The sequence below is a fragment of the Rhinopithecus bieti genome, unplaced genomic scaffold, assembly GCF_001698545.2.
Source record: "Rhinopithecus bieti isolate Rb0 unplaced genomic scaffold, ASM169854v2 scaffold_13577, whole genome shotgun sequence".
Lineage (NCBI taxonomy): Eukaryota > Metazoa > Chordata > Mammalia > Primates > Cercopithecidae > Rhinopithecus > Rhinopithecus bieti.
In genome coordinates, this window is record NW_016807867.1 from 279,039 (window position 1) to 300,563 (window position 21,525).

General features: G+C 40.1%; 1 protein-coding gene across 1 annotated transcript in view; it reads left to right on the plus strand.

The window, feature by feature from the left end:
• The window catches only part of RBBP8 (RB binding protein 8, endonuclease), a 112,728-nt gene that overhangs the window by 80,898 nt on the left and 10,305 nt on the right, over positions 1-21,525 (plus strand). The window contains 4 exon segments of the mRNA XM_017884017.1: positions 2,693-2,781; positions 3,970-4,084; positions 8,557-8,700; positions 14,355-14,424. Of these exon segments, the coding sequence (XP_017739506.1) occupies positions 2,693-2,781; positions 3,970-4,084; positions 8,557-8,700; positions 14,355-14,424 (418 nt within the window).

Here is a 21,525-nt window from a genome sequence, read left to right on the forward strand (position 1 = left end):
CTTTGCATTTACACGTATATCTGTAAACATATTCATGTATATACTTAAATACTTTTTTTTTTTTTGAGACGGAGTCTCGCTTTGTACAGTGGTGCAAGTCTTGGCTCACTGCAAGCTCTGCCTCCCGGGTTCACGCCATTCTCCTGCCTCAGCCTCCTGAGTAGCTGGAACTACAGGCGCCCACCAACACGCCTGGCTGATTTTTTTTTTTTTGGTATTTTTAGTAGAGATGGGGTTTCACTGTGTTAGCCAGGATGGTCTGGCTCCTCTGACCTCGTGATCTGCCGCCTTCGGCCTCCCAAAGTGCTGAGATTACAGGCCTGAGCCACCGCACCCAGCCACTTACGTATGTTTTTAAACTCCTTTAAAAACATTGTTGACCTGGCACGGTCGCTCACACCTGTAATCCCAGCACTTTGGGAGGCCGTGGCAGGCAGATCACGAGGTAGGAGAGCGAGACCATCCTGGCTAACACGGTGAAATGCCGTCTCCTAAAAATACAAAAAATAAGCCAGGCGTGGTGCCAGGCACCTGTAGTCCCAGCTACTTGGCAGGCTGAGGCAGGAGAATGGTGTGAACCCGGGAGGCAGAGCTTGCAGTGAGCCGAGATGGTGCTACTGCACTGCACTCTAGCCTGGGTGACAGAACGAGACTCCGTCTCAAAAAAAAAAATTGTTTGCCCTAAGATATATAGGTATCTTTTCATAATTTTGCTATCTTGTATTAGTATTATTATTATTATTTGAGACAGTGTCTCACTTTGTCACCCAGACTGGTGTGCAGTGGCATGATCACGGCTCACTTGCAGCATTGACCTAAAAGGCTCAGGTGGATCCTCCCATCTCAGCCTCCTGGATAGCTGGGACTACAAGCACGCACCACCACACCCAACTGATTTTTTTATTTTTTGAAGAGACAGGGTTTCGCCATGTTGCCCAGGTTGGTCTTGAACTGCTGGACTCAAGCCATCTGCCTGCCTTGGCCTCCCAAAGTGCTGGGATTACAGGTGTGAACCACCCACGCCCAGCGTGCTATCTTTAAAAAAGTAATTCTTTTTTTTTTCAGCCACCAAACATTTCTTTAGTTCAAGTGCAGCATTTTTTCTTGTATCTTAATTGGCAAGTTATTCCTTTATTCTGGGTTTATTTCCCCTTTTTCCTGAAACACAGTCATTAGTTGTTTTTCCAGTAAGTGTTTTAGTCTCTATATGAAAACATTTTTTTCACTATCATTCATGATTTTTTTTTAGCTTTTTGTTTTTATTTTTTTTTCATGGTTGTTCTAGGGATTACAGTATACCTACTTAGCCTTTTACAGTCTACTTGGAGTTAATGTACCACTTCATGTTCTGTAACTACACTTTATGTAGTTCCTGTGTATTATATCTACATACATTGAAAATCCCACCAGACAATGTTACAGTTTTTAATTTAAAAAATTTTTTTAATTGAAATACAAATCACATACCATAAAAATCACCCACTAAAATGTTGAATTCTGTGATTTGATTTACCCACAGAGTTGTACAACCATCACTGTAGTCTAGGTTTAGAACATTTTCATCACTTTCCTTCCCCATATCCCCTCCACAGTCCTAGGCACTGTGAATCTACTTTCTCTCTTGTAGACTTGCCTATTCTGGAGTTTTCATATAAATGGAATCATTTAATTTATGATCTTTTGTTACTTCTTTCCCTTGGCATAATGTTTTTAGTTCTCTGTTACAGCATTTATCAACATTTTATTTTTATTGGATAACTTTTTTTTATTACATAAGTATACCATATTTTAGGTATTTATTAGTTGACATTTAAGTTGTTGTAACTTTTTTTGCTATTATGAACTATGCTGCTATGAACATTTGCATACAGGTTTTTGTGTGGATGTATGTTTTCATTTTTCTTGGATTATACCTAGGAATGGAACTGTTGGACCATATGCCAATTCTACATTTTACCTTTTGAAGGACTGCCTATTTTCCAAAGCAGCTACACCGCTTCACATTTCCACCAGCAGTATGTGAGGGTTCCAGTATCTCCACATCCTGACTAGCACTTGTTACAGCTTTTTGATTTTTGCCATCTCGTGGTTTTGGTTTGCATTTCCTTGATGGCTAATGATGTTGAGCATCCTTTCATGTTTATTGGCAATTTGTATATCTTCTTTGGAGAACTGTCTATTTAGATCTTTTGCCCATCTTTAATTGGGATATTTGTCTTTTTATTGAGCTGGGAGAGTTCTTTTTTTTTTTTTTTTTTTTTGAGACGGAGTCTTGCTCTGTTGCCCAGGCTGGAGTGCAGTGGCGTGATCTCCACTCACTGCAAGCTCTGCCTCCCGGGTTCATGCCGTTCTCCTGCCTCAGCCTCCCGTGTAGCTGGGACTACAGGCGCCCGCCACCGTGCCCGGCTAATTTTTTTTTTGTATTTTTCATAGAGACAGGGTTTCACCGTGTTAGCCAGAATGGTCTCGATCTCCTGACCTCGTGATCCGCCTATCTGGGCCTCCCAAAGTGCTGGGATTACAGGCGTGAGCCACCGCACCCGGCCGAGAGTGCTTTATATATCTTAGATATAAGTCCTTTACCAGACATATGATTTGCAAAAATTTTATATTCTTTAGGTCCTATAATATTTTAAAGTGATGAGAATTTTGAAATCAGATTTTAATTGCTTGCTCTTTCCCTTTACCTCAGATGTATCCTTTGAAAATATCCAGTGGAGTATAGATCCGGGAGCAGACCTTTCTCAGTATAAAATGGATGTTACTGTAATAGATACAAAGGTAAGTTAAAAAGTAAAACCAAAACTCATTTGACTCTTGTTCTAATGAGGTGTTAGTCAACCTCCTCTTGTGACTTACTCTATCACCTTAAGATAGTCAGATACCTCTTAAAACCTATGTGTATTTATGCAGAAAATTAAGAAATAAAAATGCTTATTCTTCTAACTTTATGGTATTTTTTAAAGGGTAATAATACTTTCTGACTTTAAAGGGCTTTGCTGAAAAATATTAATATAGTAATACCGTTTTTAAAAGAATGCAGTGGCCAGGCGCGGTGGCTCATGCCTGTAATCCCAACACTCTGGGAGGTTGAAGAGAGAGAATCACTTGAAGCCAGGAATTCGAGACCAGCCTGGGCAACATAGCAAGGCCCTGTCTCTACAGGAAATTTTAAAATTTGCTGGGCATGGTATTGCATACCTGTAGTGCTAGCTTCTTGGGAGCCTGAGGTTGGGAGGATACCTTGAACCCAGGAATTCGAGGCTGCAGTGAGGTATGATCACACCACTGCACATCCAGGCTAGGCAACCAGAGCAAGACCCTGTCTCATAAATAAAAATAATGCAAAATGCTGCATGTCTTATAAATAATTTTATCTTTCATTAAAATAATTCATCATGTCTTCATTAGCTTTAAAATAATGTACCATAAAATTTATCTTCCAAGTCGACTATTTTTTAAAATACTGTATTTTTTAAAAATTAAAATTCATAGCGGAAATAGTTTTTTGTCTTGTATTTAGGTTCTGTGTAGTTTCAGAAGTTCCCTTTCACTTGGTAGCATATTAATAACAAAGTATTTAGCATTCGCTAAGTAATATATGCCTATCAGGAAATTAAATTTAATTTTTGAAATTGTTCTTAGTGTACATTGATGTTCATTACTATGAGGCAGATTGGAAAAGAAAGGCAGGAAAAGTTCAAGGGTGTTTAGTGGTAAATAATTGTCCCTTTTCTTGGCAGCAGTCCTTCTTTTCCTAGGCTTGATTATACTAAAGCTAAAATGTTTTATAAGCAGTAAAACCTAAATCCTTACCTGTTTGTAAAGTATAAAAGTAAATATAGTTTAATGCTTAAAAGTGGTAAAATGTATGTTATGTATATTTTACCAAAATGTCTTGTAAAAATTAAATATAAGACCATAAAGGAATAATTGTTAAAACTTTTGATTTTTAAAATATTTATTCAGGATGGCAGTCAGTCAAAATTAGGAGGAGAAACAGTGGACATGGACTGTACGTTGGTTAGTGAAACCGTTCTCTTAAAAATGAAGAAGCAAGAGCCGAAGGGAGAAAAAAGTTCAAGTAAGATTTTGTTTTGTTTTTTATTTTAATAAAAAACGTGTGTGAAGTTTGTAGTTGTACCATTCCACTGATTAGCTCAAGTGACCTCTTCACCATACACCAGGTTTTTTCCTGCTCTGTTAACTTTATGTTCCTCTTAGGAAAGCTCAGTTTCAGTACGTCAGAAAAAAAAGTCTTTAACCAAAATAATTTCATTTCAGAAAAGATTCATATCTTCAGGGATTTGCAAATGACAGCCAGCTACCAGTTTTGTAAATAAAGTTCTACCAGAGCACAGCCTTATTCATTTCTTTATGTATTGCCCATCACTGTTTGTTCCATACAGCTGCAAAATTGAGTAGTTGGTACAGAGACCTTATAGCCCCACAAACCTCAAATAGTTATTTTCTGACCCTTTAAGAAAAAGTTTGCTGATCCCTGGTGTAGACAATTTTTTATAAATGGTATAACAGGAAGTCTTGAGTCCTGTGTTAGAATTAACGTTTGCTAAAGCAATTTGATGAGGAAAGAAAGCAGAAATCTACTGAGAAGTGTTAGTATAGTTTTACAGGTTAACATTCAGAATCCTAGTGTATATGCTGAGTTAATCTGCTGTATTCCACCTCTACTGATGAGGCAATTTGGCCAAATTAGTGGTCTACAGCCCTTTGTAGTGAGAATCCATTAGTTATTCACCCAAAGTCTTGATTTTTCAGAAGAGATGAGAACAATAGGAGGATTTTGGTTAGCACTACCTTAGCAACTTTCCTAACTGTAGGGGCGCATGCCATGAGAACAGCTAGACTAGGAACAGTTGTCATTTATCACCCTTATGTATTGAAGGGCGAGGGTCTGCCACACGGGGAAGCAGTGCTAAAAGCAGAGACATTCCCCAGTGATCATTTGTTAGAAGCCAAATACATTGAGGCTGGGTGTGCATTCCTTATCTTCTGCTGAATTTTCTATAGTCTACCTGCTCAGAGCAAAAAATAAAATAGTCTTGCCCTGGCTTCTTCTGAATCAGCGTATCTGTTGCTGCCTTAAATGCAGTAAATGAAGGAAAACTTTAGTAGTCTTGGCCTTATTTGTTCTTCAGTGACACATAACAAACTATATGATGAAGCAGATGGTTTCCTAGGTGGAGAAGCCAATACCTATTAAAAGAAAAAGCCTTCACAGTAGTTTATTGCCATTTTATGGTTTGTATGACACCAAATAACTTTTCTTAAGAGGATACTTTGCTTTTAAGATTATTTTCTTCCTGGTACTAGCCTCTGATCATGTTTTCTCATTTTGTAGAAAAGAGAAAATCTAAAGTATGCCTACTTTAAATCTATTCAGAAGACAATAGTTTCTCAAATTTATTTGAAGCAAGTATGATGTGAAAGAGAAATTAGCACTTGGACTAATGAGGGGAAATTATAGAGATAATTTTGGCTAATAAAGTGCTGTGGATACTATTGCTACATAATGAATGAATCACTGGAATAACTCAGAGGATTCAAACAAAAACTTTTCTTATCTTCCTAGTTTCTGTAGCTCAGGAATTCAGGAAAGGCTTGGCTGGTCAGTTCTGTTTCAGGGTCTCATGCAGTTGTAGGCAGATGGTGGCTGGAACTGAAACAGCAGAGGGCTGGGCAGCTGGAGAGTGACTTGGCATCTCCTCATTCACTCTGAGGGCTTATTCACATAGGCTCATTTGAGCTTCCTCTTCACATGGAAGATAAGTTCCCAGAGTTGGCACCCCAACAGAACAAAGCAGAAGCAGGTGGCATTTTTATGACCTCAGAGGTAACATAGTGTCACAAAGATCTGCACAGGCATAAAGTGAAATGAACAGGCCCTCAGTGACACTCAGTGGGAGGAGTGTTGACATCATGTTGTAAGAACAGCACATGGAATGGGAGACGTTATTGAGGTTATATTAAAAAAAAAAAAAATTTACCCCATAAGGTAAAACTTTTCCAACACTCAGAATTGATTTAAAATGAAATATACCAATAAAAATTCCATATTACTGCCAGTATTTCAATTCAGAAAATTTTCATGCACCTACTCTGTGTTAGACTTACTAGGTGCTGTGACAGAAAGATCAGCAAGGATATATTCTCTGTCTTCAGGTGTTTCACAATCACAAATCAAACAAACAAAAATAAATCAGCAGTTTAACATTTTGCTTTACAAACAGCATACACAGAATGTTCTGAGGATGCCTAGCACAATGCCTGGTGCATAGAAGTTGTATTTTATTTACAAATTTGACCTTCAGCATGCAAAATGTGTAATTATCAGTAAATATCAGCAAAAATTTTGTAGTAGGAAGTGTTTTAGGAACTAGAGATAATGAATAAACAGAACAAAAGTACTTACCTCATGGAACTTACATTCTAATGATAGAAATAAGCAGTTATATATATAATAGATGATGGTAAGTCCAGGAGAAAGGTAAAGCAAGTTAAGAGTGAGAGAGTGCTGCAGGTTGGGAGAGGTGGTACTTACATAGAATAATCTCAGCAGACCTCTTTTCTGTCATATTTGTTAGCCAACTGGCTTTAAACTCTGGTGTTTTTTAAGTGTGATTATGTAATGGGAAATGTTAGATCTGTGAAGATGAATTTATCACTTTCCATGTCAAATATGGCATTGAATTCCTAATTTCTAGTAATACTAAACTACCAGATGCTAATGATGATGAAAGAAAATACTTTTTCGCTATTTAATAACAAAAGTAAACATGAGAGGGTAGAGCACAGTGACTCGCACCTGTAATCCCAGCACTTTGGAAGGCCAAGGCAGGCGGATCACTTGAGGTCAGGAGTTTGAGACCAGCCTGGCCAACATGGCGAACCTCCATCTCTACTAAAAATACAAAAATTAGCCAGGTATGATGGCGCACACCTGTAATCCCAGCTACTTGGGAGGCTGAGGCAGAAGGATTGTTTGAACCTGGGAGGCAGAGGTTGCAGTGAGCCAACATCATATCCCTGCACTCCAGCCCAGGTGACAGAGTGAGATTCCGTCTCAAAAAAAAAGCATGAGTAAAGGACATTTAAAGCCATAACATAAAGTCTTTGTAAATGTACAGTAACTACCCAGAGTTGGGAGTTTATTCTTACCTCATACACGAATTACAAGAATTAAACCTCATTATAAGAATCATGATTTAAGAAGTGTCTGTAAACACTTTATTACATACATTACAGTTTGTTACTCACTTAGAGTAACTGAATTAACACTCAGCCTTACAGCTTGCAACTAATATTCTCAGAATCATGTTTAGCATGTGTCCACAAACATTTCACTACATGCGTTACATCTATACACCAAAAGAACACTCTTCACAGCTAGGCCTGCAACCTCATTGTAATAATCACGCTTTTAAACACTTCATTAATATACATTATACTTTGTTACTCACTTATATTCACAGAATTTAGCACTCTTAACAAGACAGCTTACAAGTAACATTCTTAGAACTATCTTTTGCATATATGTCTACAAGCCTTTCACTACCTATATTACATCTATTCACGGAAAGAATATTCTTCAGAATAAGGCCTATAATCCACATTTTTTTTCTTTTTTTAAAACATTTTTTTTTTTTTTTTTTTTTTTTTTTTTGAGATGGAGTTTCATTCTCTTCACCCAGGCTGGAGAGCAGTGGCGTGATGTTGCCTCACTGCAACCTCTGCCTCAGCCTCCTCAGTAGCTGGGATTACAGGTGCCTGACATCACGCCTGGCTAATTTTTGTTTTTGTTTTTGGTTTTGTTTTTTTGAGACGGAGTCTTACTCTGTTGCCCAGGCTGGAGTGCAATGGCGCGAACTCAGCTCAATGCAAGCTCCGCCTCTGGGGTTCACGCCATTTTCCTGGCTCAGCCTCAGCGCCTGTAGCCTGGGACTACAGGCACTCACCACCATGCCTGGCTAATTTTTAATTTTTGTATTTTTAGTAGAGACCGGGTTTCACCCTGTTAGCCAGGATGGTCTTGATCTCCTGACCTCGTGATCCGCCCACCTCAGCCTCCCAAAGTGCTGGGATTACAGGCGTGAGCCACCGCACCCAGCTAATTTTTGTATTTTTAGTAGAGATAGGGTTTCACCATGTTGGCCAGGCTGGTCAAAGTACTGGGATTACAGGCATGAGCCACCACGCCCAGCTAATTTGCCCGTCTCGGCCTCCCAAAGTGCTGGGATTACAGGCTTGAGCCACTTAAAACATTTTTTCAACTATTAAATTTTATTTTAGGTTTGCAGGTTCATAAAAAGGTTTGTTATATAGATAAACACGTGTCATGGGAATTTGTTGCACATATTATTACATCACAGTTATTAAGCTCAGTACCCAATATATAATCCATATTTTCACAACCATGTTTTAAGAAGTATCTTTAAGGACTGCATTCTGTTATTGTGTGGCAGTTACTACAGTTTCATGATGGTCTGTATAGAAAGCAAAAGCTTACTTGTTGTCAGCCGATGCTCTTTTACATAGATGAAGAAAGAAAAATGAATGATAGCTTGGAAGATATGTTTGATCAGACAACACATGAAGAGTATGAATCCTGTTTGGCAGATAGTTTCTCCCAAGCAGCAGATGAAGAGGAGGAATTGTCTGCTGCCACAAAGAAACCACACAGTAAGATTATTTTCTCTTTAACTATGGCTTCTCAGTTGCAGAATTCAGTAAGTTAAGTTATCAAGCTAATAACAAAGGCTTGATAACATATCAATAATTAAAGTTTCATATTTCTTGTATAACTTTTTTTACCTTTTTTAAATTTTGAGATAATGTCACACTGATAAGAGTTCCAGAAAATTGTTCGGCATTCTTCTGTACCTTTCACTCAACCTCTCCTTATGTTAACGTGTTATATAGCTATAAAATATTTATTAGAACTAAGAAACTAACATTCGTTTGGTATTAGAAATTTCTTTCTAAATACGCATAAAATTGGTAAAATTTTTGAGAAACTTCCGTTAATTATTAAATTAATTGTAATAAAGTAGAAGGAGAAAATTTTGTAGAACATTCAGATCTAGCCAGGCACAGCAGTTCACACCTGTAATCCCAGCACTTTGGAAGGCCAAGGCAGACGGATTGCTTGAGCTCAGGAGTTCAAGACCAGCCTGGGCAATAAGACAAAACCTCATTTCTACAAAAATTAGCTCGGCATGGTGGCACGTATCTGTAGTCCCAGCTACTTGGGGGCTGGGGCGAGAGGATCGCTTGAACACCCAGAAGGCTGTGGCTGCATCAGTGAATCACCCACTGCACTACAGCCTGGGCAACAGAGTGAGACCCTGTCTCCAAATAAATAAATAATTATACTACAGCCTGGGCAACAGAGTGAGACCCTGTCTCAAAAAAAATAATAATAATTAAATTCAAAACAGGAAAATTCAGATCTGTTTTCTGCTGTGAATGCTTTATCTTACCAGCCAAAATACCTAATGTAACTATGTGTATTAGTCTTTTTATTTTATTTTATTTTTGAGACGGAGTCTCGCTCTATCGCCCAGGCTGGAGTGCAGTGGCCAGATCTCAGCTCACTGCAAGCTCCGCCTCCCAGGTTTACACCATTCTCCTGCCTCAGCCTCCCGAGTAGCTGGGACTACAGGCGCCCGCCACCTCGCCCGGCTAGTTTTTTGTATTTTTTAGTAGAGACGGGGTTTCACGGTGTTAGCCAGGATGGTCTCGATCTCCTGACCTTGTGATCCGCCCGTCTCGGCCTCCCAAAGTGCTGGGATTACAGGCTTGAGCCACCGCGCCCGGCCAGTGTATTAGTCTTATTATCTCTTTCATTAGAAGCAGTAATTTTATAATGTAGGATAGCAATCTGAAAAAGAATATTTGAAAATCTAAGTAGATAATCTGGATTGAAAATTGTAATTTTGTTCTCTCTCTCATTTTCTCATTGTTATTAAATTGGTCCGAATTTTAATCTAGTGTAAAGATTGTTTTATGCTGGTTTCAATGAACTTACGTTCTACTGTGGCACAATCTTGATTATGCTCATGTTTCCATGAAGTTTTAAAACAGCCCTGAACTCAAAATGAACGAGACCGAAACCAAAGATAGAGGACAGTAGTGTTTTGTTCGCTTAGCCCATGGCAAAACTCCATCAAGTAAATTTTGAAATAAAATTTACAGCTCTTCGTATCCTTCTTCCCCACGAAGGACCTTTTGCAAATAGGTTTCACTTCAAACAAAAGAATATTTTTTTGCAAAGACGTACTTATTAATTTCTGTTCCTTGTTTTAAGTTACATTTGACACTGACTATCCCAGAATTTCTTCTCACTTAGCTTTTCTGATGATGCTGCATCGTTTTTTTTTTTTTTTTTTTTTTTTTTTTTTTTTTTTTTTTTTTTTTTTTTGAGACGGAGTCTCGCTCTGTCACCCAGGCTGGAGTGCAGTGGCCAGATCTCAGCTCACTGCAAGCTCCGCCTCCCAGGTTCACGCCATTCTCCTGCCTCAGCCTCCCGAGTAGCTGGGACTACAGGCGCCGCCACCTCGCCCGGCTAGTTTTTTGTATTTTAGTAGAGACGGGGTTTCACCGTGTTAGCCAGGATGGTCTCGATCTCCTGACCTCGTGATCCGCCCGTCTCGGCCTCCCAAAGTGCTGGAGATTACAGGCTTGAGCCACCGCGCCCAGCCTGCATCGTTCTTTTTATTTATCGCATCTTCTTTCCTAGAATATCCCCAAGACTCTTTCTTCGTCACAACTTGTTTTCTCTCACAGCTTTTATTAGCCCTACCTCTGAAAATGATTCCAAATCTGCATCTCTAGGTTTGACTTCTCTGATGAATCCCAGTCTTGCATTTCTGAGTACTGTGAGATACTTTTGTCTCTTCAGCTTAAACATAACATGTCTAAGCCAATTTCCATTTACTTCCTACCAAAAAAATCTTCAGATGTTTTTATTTTTCCCAGTCACCCAGGCATATAATTTAGGATTTGTTATGTATTTGTTTTATTTTCTCAACCCAGTTACTACCTTACATGTGCTTTCTCACATAACCCTTAACTATCTACTTGCTTAACATTTAACTCTCTGCTTGCTTAATGTCTGTTTTCCTCACTGTAATGTAAACTCCATGAAGACAGGAGACCTGCTCTCTCTTGATACAAATTGTATGTCTGGAACTTCACACAATGCTCAGTAAATTTTGATTCTTTGAATAGATGCTGGAGTTTAGCTATTTGAGTCTAGACATCTTAGGAGTCAGGTCCCAAGTTATGAGCTCTAGTTTTTAATCTTTGTCACCAATTTTCTGATAAAATCTTTAATCTGTTTATTCTCTAGTTATAACTTACCTTAAAGATGCATTATAAAAATCAACAGGATTGGTGGCAATGTTAATTAGTATAGCCATTTTAGAAAATAGTATGAAGATTCCTCAAAAATCTAAAAATGGCCGAGGCAGGCGGATCACGAGGTCAGGAGATTGAGACCATCCTGGCTAACATGGTGAAACCCTGTCTCTACTGAAAAAAACAAAAAAATTAAGCGGGTGTGGTGGCAGGCATCTGTAGTACCAGCTACTCGGGAGGCTGAGGCAGGAGAATGGCGTGAACCAAGGAGGTGGAACTTGCAGTGAGCCAAGATCACGCCACTGTGCTCCACCCTGGGCAACAGAGCGAGACTCCGTCTCAAAAAAAAAAAAAAAAAAACTAAAAATGGAACTATCATAGATCCAGCAGTCCCACTATTGGGTGTATATTCAAAGGAAAGGAAATCAGTATGTTAAAGAGATATCTGCACTCAACGTTTATTGCAGCACTGTTCAGAATAGCCAAGATACGGAATCAGCCTAAGTGTCTATTTACAGATAAATAGTTAAAGAAAACTATATATATAGATATATATGTATAGATACATATATACACACACATATACATACACACACAAAAATACTGTTTAGCCACTGAAAAGAACAAAATTCTGTCATATGTGCAAACATTGATGAGTTTGGACAGCGTCATATTAGGTGAAATAAGCCAGGCACAGAAAGATAAATACCACATGTTCTTATTCGTATGTGGAATCTAAAAAAGTTGATCTCATAGAAGTAGAGAGTAGAATAGTGGTTACTAGAGATGGGGAAGACTGGGATAGCCAAAGGTGGATTAATTAATAGAAAAATATAGCTAGCCAAGCAAGGTGGCAGGCACCCATGGTCCCAGCTACCCAAGAGGCTGAGGCAGGAGGATAGCTTGAGCCTTGGAGTTCTTGGAGTAGTGCTGTATTGGAGTTCTGAGGTATGATCCATATTAAGTTTAGCATCAATATGGTGACCTCTTAGAAGCAGGAGACCACTAAGTTGCTTAAGGAGCAGTGAACTGGCCCACTTCAAAAATGGAGCAGGTCGAAACTTGCATGCTGATCAGTAGTAGTACAGTGCCTATGAATTGCCCCTGCACTCCAGCCTAGGCAACATAGCAAGACCTGATCTCTAAGAAAAATAAATAAGGGAGCCTGGCACAGTGGCTCATGCCTATAATCCCAGCATTTTGGGAGGCTGAGGCAGGTGGATCACAATCAGATCGAGACCATCCTGGCTAACATGGTGAAACCCCGTCTCTGCTAAAAAATACAAAAAATTAGCCGAGCGTGGTGGCGTGCACATGTAGTCCCAGCTACTCGGGAGGCTGAGGCAGGAGAATCTCTTGAACCTGGGAGGTGGAAGTTGCAGTGAGCCTAGATCGTGCCACTGCACTCCAACCTGGGCAACAGAGCAAGACTCTGTCTCCAAAAAACAAAGAAAAATAAACAAAATGCTAAATAGAATGAGTTGTAGTGTTCAATAGCACATATGGTAACTGTAATTAACAACAATATATTATATGTTCTCAGATAGCTGAAAGCACAGATTTTGAATGTTCCCAACACAAAGAAATGACAAATGTTTGAGGTGACAGATATGCTAATTATCCTAATTTGTCATTACACATTGTGTACATATATCAGAGTATCACACTCTAAAGATGTATAATTATGTGTAATTTTTTTAATTTTTTTGAGACGGAGTCTTGCTTTGTTGCCAGGCTGGAGTGCAGTGACACAATCTCAGCTCACTGCAATCTCCAACTCCCTGGTTCAAGCTATTCTCCTGCCTCAGCCTCCCGAGTAGCTGCGATTACAGGCGCCCACCACCACGCCCAACTAATTTTTCTATTTTTAGTAGAGACAGGGTTTCACCATGTTGGCCAGGCTGGTCTAGAACTCCTGACCTCAGGTGATCCACCCACCTCAGCCTCCCAAAGTGCTGAGATTACAGGTATGAGCCACTGCAGCCAGCCAAAATTAATATTGAAAGCTGTCTTTTCGTTGTCGTTTCTTGTCAAATGATAATAGTGGGCATCTGAATATTTCTTTTAAACTCTGAAATACTTTCTGAGATAATGACTTTTAGCTGTCTAGTAATTTTGAGGTAAATGAAACAGCGCCCGCTTCATTGTGCAGATGCAAAAGAAAGAAAAAAGTAGTTACAGAGGCCAGGCGCGGTGGCTCACGCCTGTAATCCCAGCACTTTGGGAGGCCAAGGCGGGCGGATCATGAGGTCAGGAGATTGAGTTTATCCTGGCTAACATGGTGAAACCCCGTCTCTACTGAAAACAAAAAATGGCCGGGCGCGGTGGCTCAAGCCTGTAATCCCAGCACTTTGGGAGGCCGAGACGGGCGGATCAGAAGGTCAGGAGATCAAGACCATCCTGGCTAACAGGGTGAAACCCCGTCTCTACTAAAAAAAATACAAAAAACTAGCCGGGCGAGGTGGCGGGCGCCCGTAGTCCCAGCTAATGTAGTCCCAGCTAATGTAGTCCCAGCTACTCGGGAGGCTGAGGCAGGAGAATGGCGTAAACCCGGGAGGCGGAGCTTGCAGTGAGCTGGAGAACCGGCCAATGCAGTCAGGGCCTGGCGCGACAGGAGTCTCAAAAAAAAAAAAAAAGAAAAGAAAACACAAAAAATTAGCCAGGCATGGTGGTGGGCGCCTGTAGTCCCAGCTACTTGGGAGGCTGAGGCAGGAGAATGGCGTAAACCCGGGAGGTGGAGCTTGCAGTAAGCCGAGATCCTGCCACTGTACTCCAGCCTAGGTGACAGAGCAAGACTCCGTCTCAAAAAAAAAAAAAAGTAGTTACATAGTTATAGAAGATTTAAATGAGTTGCTCAGAGGCCTAGAGTATGAAACCCAATGAAAATGGAAGTTTGAGTACATGTCATTTTCTTCCAAGCTAGTTAATTATTTCTCATTAAGTTATACATTTAGTTTGTAATGTTTTATTTATAGCTCATGGTGATAAACAAGACAAAGTCAAGCAGAAAGCATTTGTGGAGCCGTATTTTAAAGATAATGAAAGGTAAGTTGGTTTTTATTTATACCAGCAATGTGACTGGAAGTACAATAGAGCTGTCTTTTATTTCTCTCTCTCTCTTTTTTTTTTTTTTTTTTTTTTTTTGAGACAGGGTCTTGGTCTGTCATCCAGGCTAGAGTACAATGGCTTCATCTCAGCTCACTGCAACCTCCGCCTCCTAGACTCAAGCAATACTCCCACCTCAGCCTCCTGAGTATCTGGGACTAGAGGCACATACTACCACACCCGGCTAATTATTTTTTGTAGAGACAGGGTTTCACCACGTTGCCAAGACTAATCTTGAACTCTTGGGCTCAAGCCATCCATCTGCCTCGGCCTCTCAAAGTGCTGGGATTACAGGCTTGAGTCACCACACCTGGCCAATAGAGCTGTCTTTGTCAGAGTATCTCTAAACCGTTAAATAGCTACTTTGGTTAACTTAAAATTATTTACTTTATGGTCATAAAAAAATGACTCAAGCATAAAAATGACAAATTTTACAAATAAGAAAATTTTTACCACCATCACCTTTTTTTGGCAGTCATAATAGTGATTTTCTCTGCTTTATTTTTCTTGTGTGTGTGTGTCTGTGTATGTGTGTGTGTGTGTGTGTATTTTTTTTTTTTTTTTTTTGAGACAGAGTTTCACTCTGTCGCCCAGGCTGGAGTACAGTGGCACAATCTCTGCCCACTGCAACCTCTGTCTCCTGGGTTCAAGTGATTCTCCTGCCTTGGTCTCCCAAGTAGCTTGGATTACAGGTGCCCGCCACCAGACCTGGATAATTTGTATATTTTTATTAGAGATGGGGTTTCACCATGTTGGCCAGGCTGGTCTTGAACTCTTGACCTCAGGTGATCCACCTGCCTCAGCCTCCCAAACTAATGGGATTACAGGCATGAGCCACCACACCCAGCCTGTTTTATTATTTTTTTAAAATCGTCTTTTATTCTTATTTTCAACTTGGGGCATTTATTAAATTGTACAAGTTTTATGTAGTATAAGACTTTAGGTAGGCCAGGCACGGTGGCTCACGCCTGTTATCCCAGAAGTTCTGGGAGGCCAAGGTGGGGGGATCACAAGGTCGGGAGATCGAGACCATCCTGGCTAACTTGGTGAAACCCTGTCTCTACTAAAAATACAAAAAATTAGCTGGGCGTGGTAGTGGGCACCTATAGTCCCCACTACTCAGGAGGCAGGAGAATGGCGTGAACTTGGGAGGTGGAGGTTGCAGTGTGCCAAGACTTAGTAAAATAGGTAGTAAGACTTAGGTTTATTATGCTTCAGAATTACTTTATGAGGATTTTTGAATCTTTAAAATCAAAACAAACCTTTTGTTTTGCATCATTTTGTTTTGGTTTGCTTTTTATTTATTTATTTATTTATTTTTGAGATGGAGTTTCACTCTTGTTGCCCAGTCTGGAGTGCAATGGCGTGATCTCAGCTCACTGCAACCTCTGCCTCCTGGGTTCAAGCAATTCTCCTGCCTCAGCCTCCCAAGTAGCTGGGATTACAGGTGGCCGCCACCATGCCTGGCTAATTTTCGTATTTTTAGTAGAGACGGGGTTTCACCATGTTGATTAGGCTGGTTCGAACTTGTCACTTAAGGTAATCCACCCACATGGGCCTCCCAAAGTCTTGGGATCATAGGCGTGAACCACCTCGCCTGACCCTAAGCATCTTGATTTAACTATAATTTGACTTTCTGCCTTTCACAAAGATTGCAAATTCTGTTACTTACAGTCACCTACTATTTGTTCTTAAAGCAAATTGAAGACATAGTAATTCATTTAAAAAAATTGTTATTTTTTTCTTTAAGTTAGGATGTTGGTAAATTGAGTTAGTAAGTAAGGTTATTCCTTTTATTTTTATTTCTATTGAGAATTTTAGAAATCTAACAGGCCAAGATTTTTTTTATTCCTGTGAGACTCTTAAAGAACTGTCATTTTGTTAAATGCTTAATTCTTTTTTTTTTAGTTACCAGTTTTCCAAACAAATGGTACTCTAGCATCCCAAATGTGACTAGCTTGTTTTTTGTTTAGGTGTCATTATATACTCATCAATTTAAGTTTATTTGATGGGTTGTAATCCATTGCAGTCATTATCTTTAGAGAGATTCAGATTGTCCCATCTTTGCCTAAAGGAAGCTTCTTTCATAGCTTTCTTGCTTCTGCTATCTGGAATCTGCCATTTTTGCTGGAGCCCTAGTTCCTTTTTCCTGGAGTGCTAGTTCCTTTTAGTGAGAATGGTGTTTAGGCCACAGTCTGGCTGCTAAGGTTGTGCTTTAGTCATTGTTTCTCAGCCTTTTAGGTGGATAAAGTTAGAAAGAAGGTTTTTTGTATCACTTTGTTTTTTTTTTTTGTTTGTTTGTTTTTTTGAGACAGAGTCTCCCTCTGTCACCCAGGCTGGAGTGCAGTGGCACGATCTCGGCTCACTGCAAGCTGTGCCTCCTGGGTTCACGCCATTCTCCTGCCTCCGCCTCCCGAGTAGCTGGGACTACAGGGGCCCACCACCACACCCAGCTAATTTTTTGTATTTTTGATAGAGACAGAGTTTCACCCTGTTAGCCAGGATAGTCTCAATCTCCTGACTTTGTGATCCATCAGCCTTGGCCTCCCAAAGTGCTGGGATTACAGGTGTGAGCCACCTCGCCCTGCCATATCACTTTGATTTTTTAAGGTAAACTATACTTCATAATGATCACTCTAACTCAGATTCAGGACCACAGGATATTTATGTAAACTCCTCTATCTTACATCTGTATTTACTTTCCCACCTACCAAAAATCCCACTTCTCAGTGCCACCAACATAATTCCTTAATTTATTTTATTCCACAATACACATAAAGCAGCTTCAGAATAATACCACCAATAACATAATTAATGAAAATAATTTGAAAACTTTTTGTATGCTCTTTTGTCCTTAAAATATATTCTATTAGAAATGTACAGTCAAATCACTGTGTTTTTTTTTTTTTAAGTCATTTGGGATATTTTTTGCATAGTTATGCCGCCAAGTCAGTACCCAGGTTTATTTTGCTTTTGATTTTTTAGGAATTGGGTTTTTTCTTTTCATATTTAATTATTGTAAAAGTATATAAAGTATAATGTATACTTTATACATTATATATATAAAATGTATATAAAATTTGTGTAATGGACACAAAGTATGTACATTTTACCAGACTACAATACAAGTATATTCAGATAAATCTCACTTCTATTCTTGGCCTCTATATCTTATTAGCTCCCTATCCCCATAGGTAATCATTTGTTTAAAATTTATGATTTTTCTTCTATCCTGAAAAATAGAAGCAAATACATGTGTATAAACATACTCTCCATGACTCATATAGAATGTTATATATACTTTTCTCTAATTTGCTTTTTTAGACGGAGTCTCACTCTGTCACCAGGCTAGAATGCAGTGGCGCCATCTCGGCTCACTGCAACCTCCACCTCCTCGATTCAAGCAGTTCTCCTGCCTCAGCCTCCCCGAGTAGCTGGGACTACAGGCGCACACCACCACGCCCAGCTAATTTTTGTATTTTTAGTGGAGACGGGGTTTCACCATGCTGGTCAGGATGGTCTCAATCTCTTGACCTCATGATCTGCCCACATCAGCCTCCCAAAGTGCTGGGATTACAGGTGTGAGCCACTGCTCCCAGCCTGCTTTTTTAATTTGACTAGAGATCCTGGAAATCACTCAAGTTGTATATAGCGATATTCTTCATTTCTTTTTAGCTCCATAGTACTTCATTATGTGACTCTACCATAGTTTATACCCTAGCAGTGGACACTTGGGCTGTTGACAGTTACGCCTAGTGTGCATGGTGCTGCAGTGAATAACCTTGCACATTCTCTTTTCATATTTTTGCCTGTAGATCATTGAGATAGATTCCTAGAAGTAGGACTGCAGAGTAAGAACTGTCATTTTCCAGGTGGCTCATGCCTATAATCCCAGCACTTTGGGCAGCTTTGGTGGAAGAATCGCTTGAGCCCAGGAGTTTGAGACCAGCCTGGGCAACACAGTGAGACCCCGTCTCTACAAAAAATTAAAAATTAGCTATATGTGATGGTGTGTGCCTGTAGTCCCAGCTACTCAGGAAGCTTAGGTGAGAAGATCACTTGAGCCCAGGAAGTCAAGGTAGCAGTAAGCTATGATCACACCACTGCACTCCATCCTGGGCAACAGAGTGAGACCCTGTCTCAAAAAAAAAAAAAAACTGTCATTTTAAATGTTTCATATTAGAGGTTCACTAGTTTTTTAGAAAATATGTATGAGTAGCTTTATTTATTCTGAAGCAATTAGATAGCTGGAGAACAAGAGGTGAATGGAAGTGTGGGGATGGAGGCATGGGGATGCTAAAATTCTCAGAGTTACATGGTTGCTTTTCCCACTGAGAATACTAACACTGCAAACCTGGGAAGATCGATTGTGTAGCGTCAGGGACAAGAAGCTTGTTTAAGTGATGCTTTGAGGTCTACTACAGATGCCATTCTACTGGGAGATTCCCTATGTCATGATAAGACACTATATATGTAGAGTAGTTAATATTCAGAGGAAAGGATATGGCCAAAATGTGATCTGCATAATCCTAGGATTCCATAAACTCTTTGAAAGAAAATATAGTGGTGGCAATATTTTTTATGTGTACTTTCTTGGTTTCCCTTTTCTAATTCACAGATCACACCAGAGTTGAGGGTTCTTGAGTTGAAACAAAAAAGGACTTATGCTTAGAAGTAGAGTGACTAAAACTTTTCTTTTTGAGGGAAAGTGCTTACCAACTAGAGGGGCATGTATGTGATCTTTTTATTACACTTCCATTTAAGGTATACTTTCTATTTCACGGTTCTTTATTGCACTTTGCAAATACTGTGTTTTTTACAAATTGAAGGTATGTGGCAACCCTGTTTGAACAAATCTGTCAGCAGCATTTTTCCAACAACATGTGCTTACCTCATGTTTTTGTGTCACATTTTGGTAATTCTCACAATATTTCAAATTTTTCCATTATTATATCTGTTAGTGTTCTGTGATCAGTGATCCTTAATGCTTTTTTTTTTTTTTTTTTTTAAGAGACAGAGTCTTCCTCTGTCACCCAGGCTAGAGTGCAGTGGCGCAATCTCAGCTCACTGCAAGCTCCGCCTCCCGGGTTCGTGTCATTCTCCTGCCTCAGCCTCCTGAGTGGTTGGGACTACAGGTGCCCGCCACCACGCCCAACTAATTCTTTTGTATTTTTTTTAGCAGAGACGGGGTTTCACCGCGTTAGCCAGGATGGTGTTGATCTCCTGACCTCATGATCTGCCTGCCTAGGCCTCCCAAAGTTCTGGGATTACAGGCGTGAGCCACCGCGCTCAGCCTGATGCTATTATTATAATTGTTTGGGGGCATCATGAACCATGTCCATACAAGACAGCGAACTCAATGAATGCCGTGTGTGTTCTGGCTGCTCCACCAACCATCCATTTTCCCATCTCTCCTCTTTTTGGGCCTCCCTATTCCCTGAGACACAACAACATTGAAATTAAGCCAGTTAAGAACCATGCGATGGAACTAGGCATGGTGGCTCATGCCTGTAATTCCAGAACTTTGGGAGGCCATGATGAGCAGATCCAGACCAGCCTGGGCAATATGGAAAAACCCCATCTCTACAAAAAATGCCAAAAAAATTAACTGAGCATGGTGGCACACACCTGTAGTTCCAACTGTTATACTGGGAGAGGCTGAGGTAGGAGGATTGCTTGAGCCCAGGAAGTCGAGACTACAGTGAGCTGTGATCGCACCACTGTGCTCCAGCCTGGGAGATAAAGCGAGATGCTGTCTCAAAAAAAACAAAAAAAAAAAACTAAAAACTATGATGCCCTCTAAGTATACAAGTGAAAGGAAGAGTTGCACATCTCTTACCTTTAAATCAAATGCTAGAAATGATTAAGTTTAATGAGGAAGACATTTCAAAAGCCAAGATAGGTAAAAAGCTAGGCCTTTTACACCAGTCGGTCAAGTTGCAAATGCAAAGGAAAGTTCTCGAAGAAAATCACAAGTGCTACTTACTCCAGTGAACACATCAATGGTAAGAAAGTGAAACAGACTTAATGCTGATATGGAGGAAGTTTCAGTGGTCTAGATTGAAGATCAAACCAGCCACCATATTCCTTTAAGCCAATGCCTAATCCAGAGCAAGCCTCTAACTCTCTTTAGTTTGAGGAAGCTGCAGAAGAAAAGTTTGAAACTAGCAGAGGTTGGTTCATGAGGTTTAAGGAAGGAAGCCATGTCCATAATATAAAACTACAAAGCAAACAGCAAGTACTGATATAGAAGCGGTAGCAGCAAATTATCTAGAATATCTGGCTGAGATCAATGATGAACATAGCTGAACTAAACAACAGATTTTCAGTGTAGATGAAACAGCCTTCTATTGGAAGAAGACTCCATCTATGACTTTGATAACTAGAGAGGAGAAACCAGTGCCTGGCTTCAGAGCTTCAAAGGACAGGTTGACTTTTGTTTGGGTTAATGCAGCTGGTGACTTTTAAGTTGAAGCCATTGCTCATTTACCATTCCGAAAATCCTAGGACCCTGAAGAATTATGCTAAATCTACTGTGCCTGTACTTTAGAAATAGAACAACAAAGCCTGGATGACAGCGCATCTGTTTACTGCACAGTTTACTAAATATTTTAAGCCTACTGATCAAAAAAAAAAGATTCCTTTCAAAATATTGTAATCATCCAACGGTTTGTTGTTGTTGTTGTTGTTGTTGTTGTTTTGGTTTTTTTGAGACGGAGTCTCGCTCTGTCATCCAGGCTGGAGTGCAGTGGCACAATCTCGGCTCACTGCAAGCTCCGCCTCCTGGGTTCACGCCATTCTCCAGCCTCAGCCTCCCGAGTAGCTGGGACTACAGGCGCCCACCACCTCGCCCGGCTAATTTTTTGTACTTGTAGAGACAGGGTTTCACCGTGTTAGCCAGGATGGTCTTGATCTCCTGACCTTGTGATCCGCCCGCCTCAGCCTCCTAAAGTGCTGGGATTACAGGCGTGAGCCTCCGAGCCCGGCCCCAATGGTTGTTTTTTTCTTTTTTTCCCACCATACAAAGAGCTGCTTCACTGA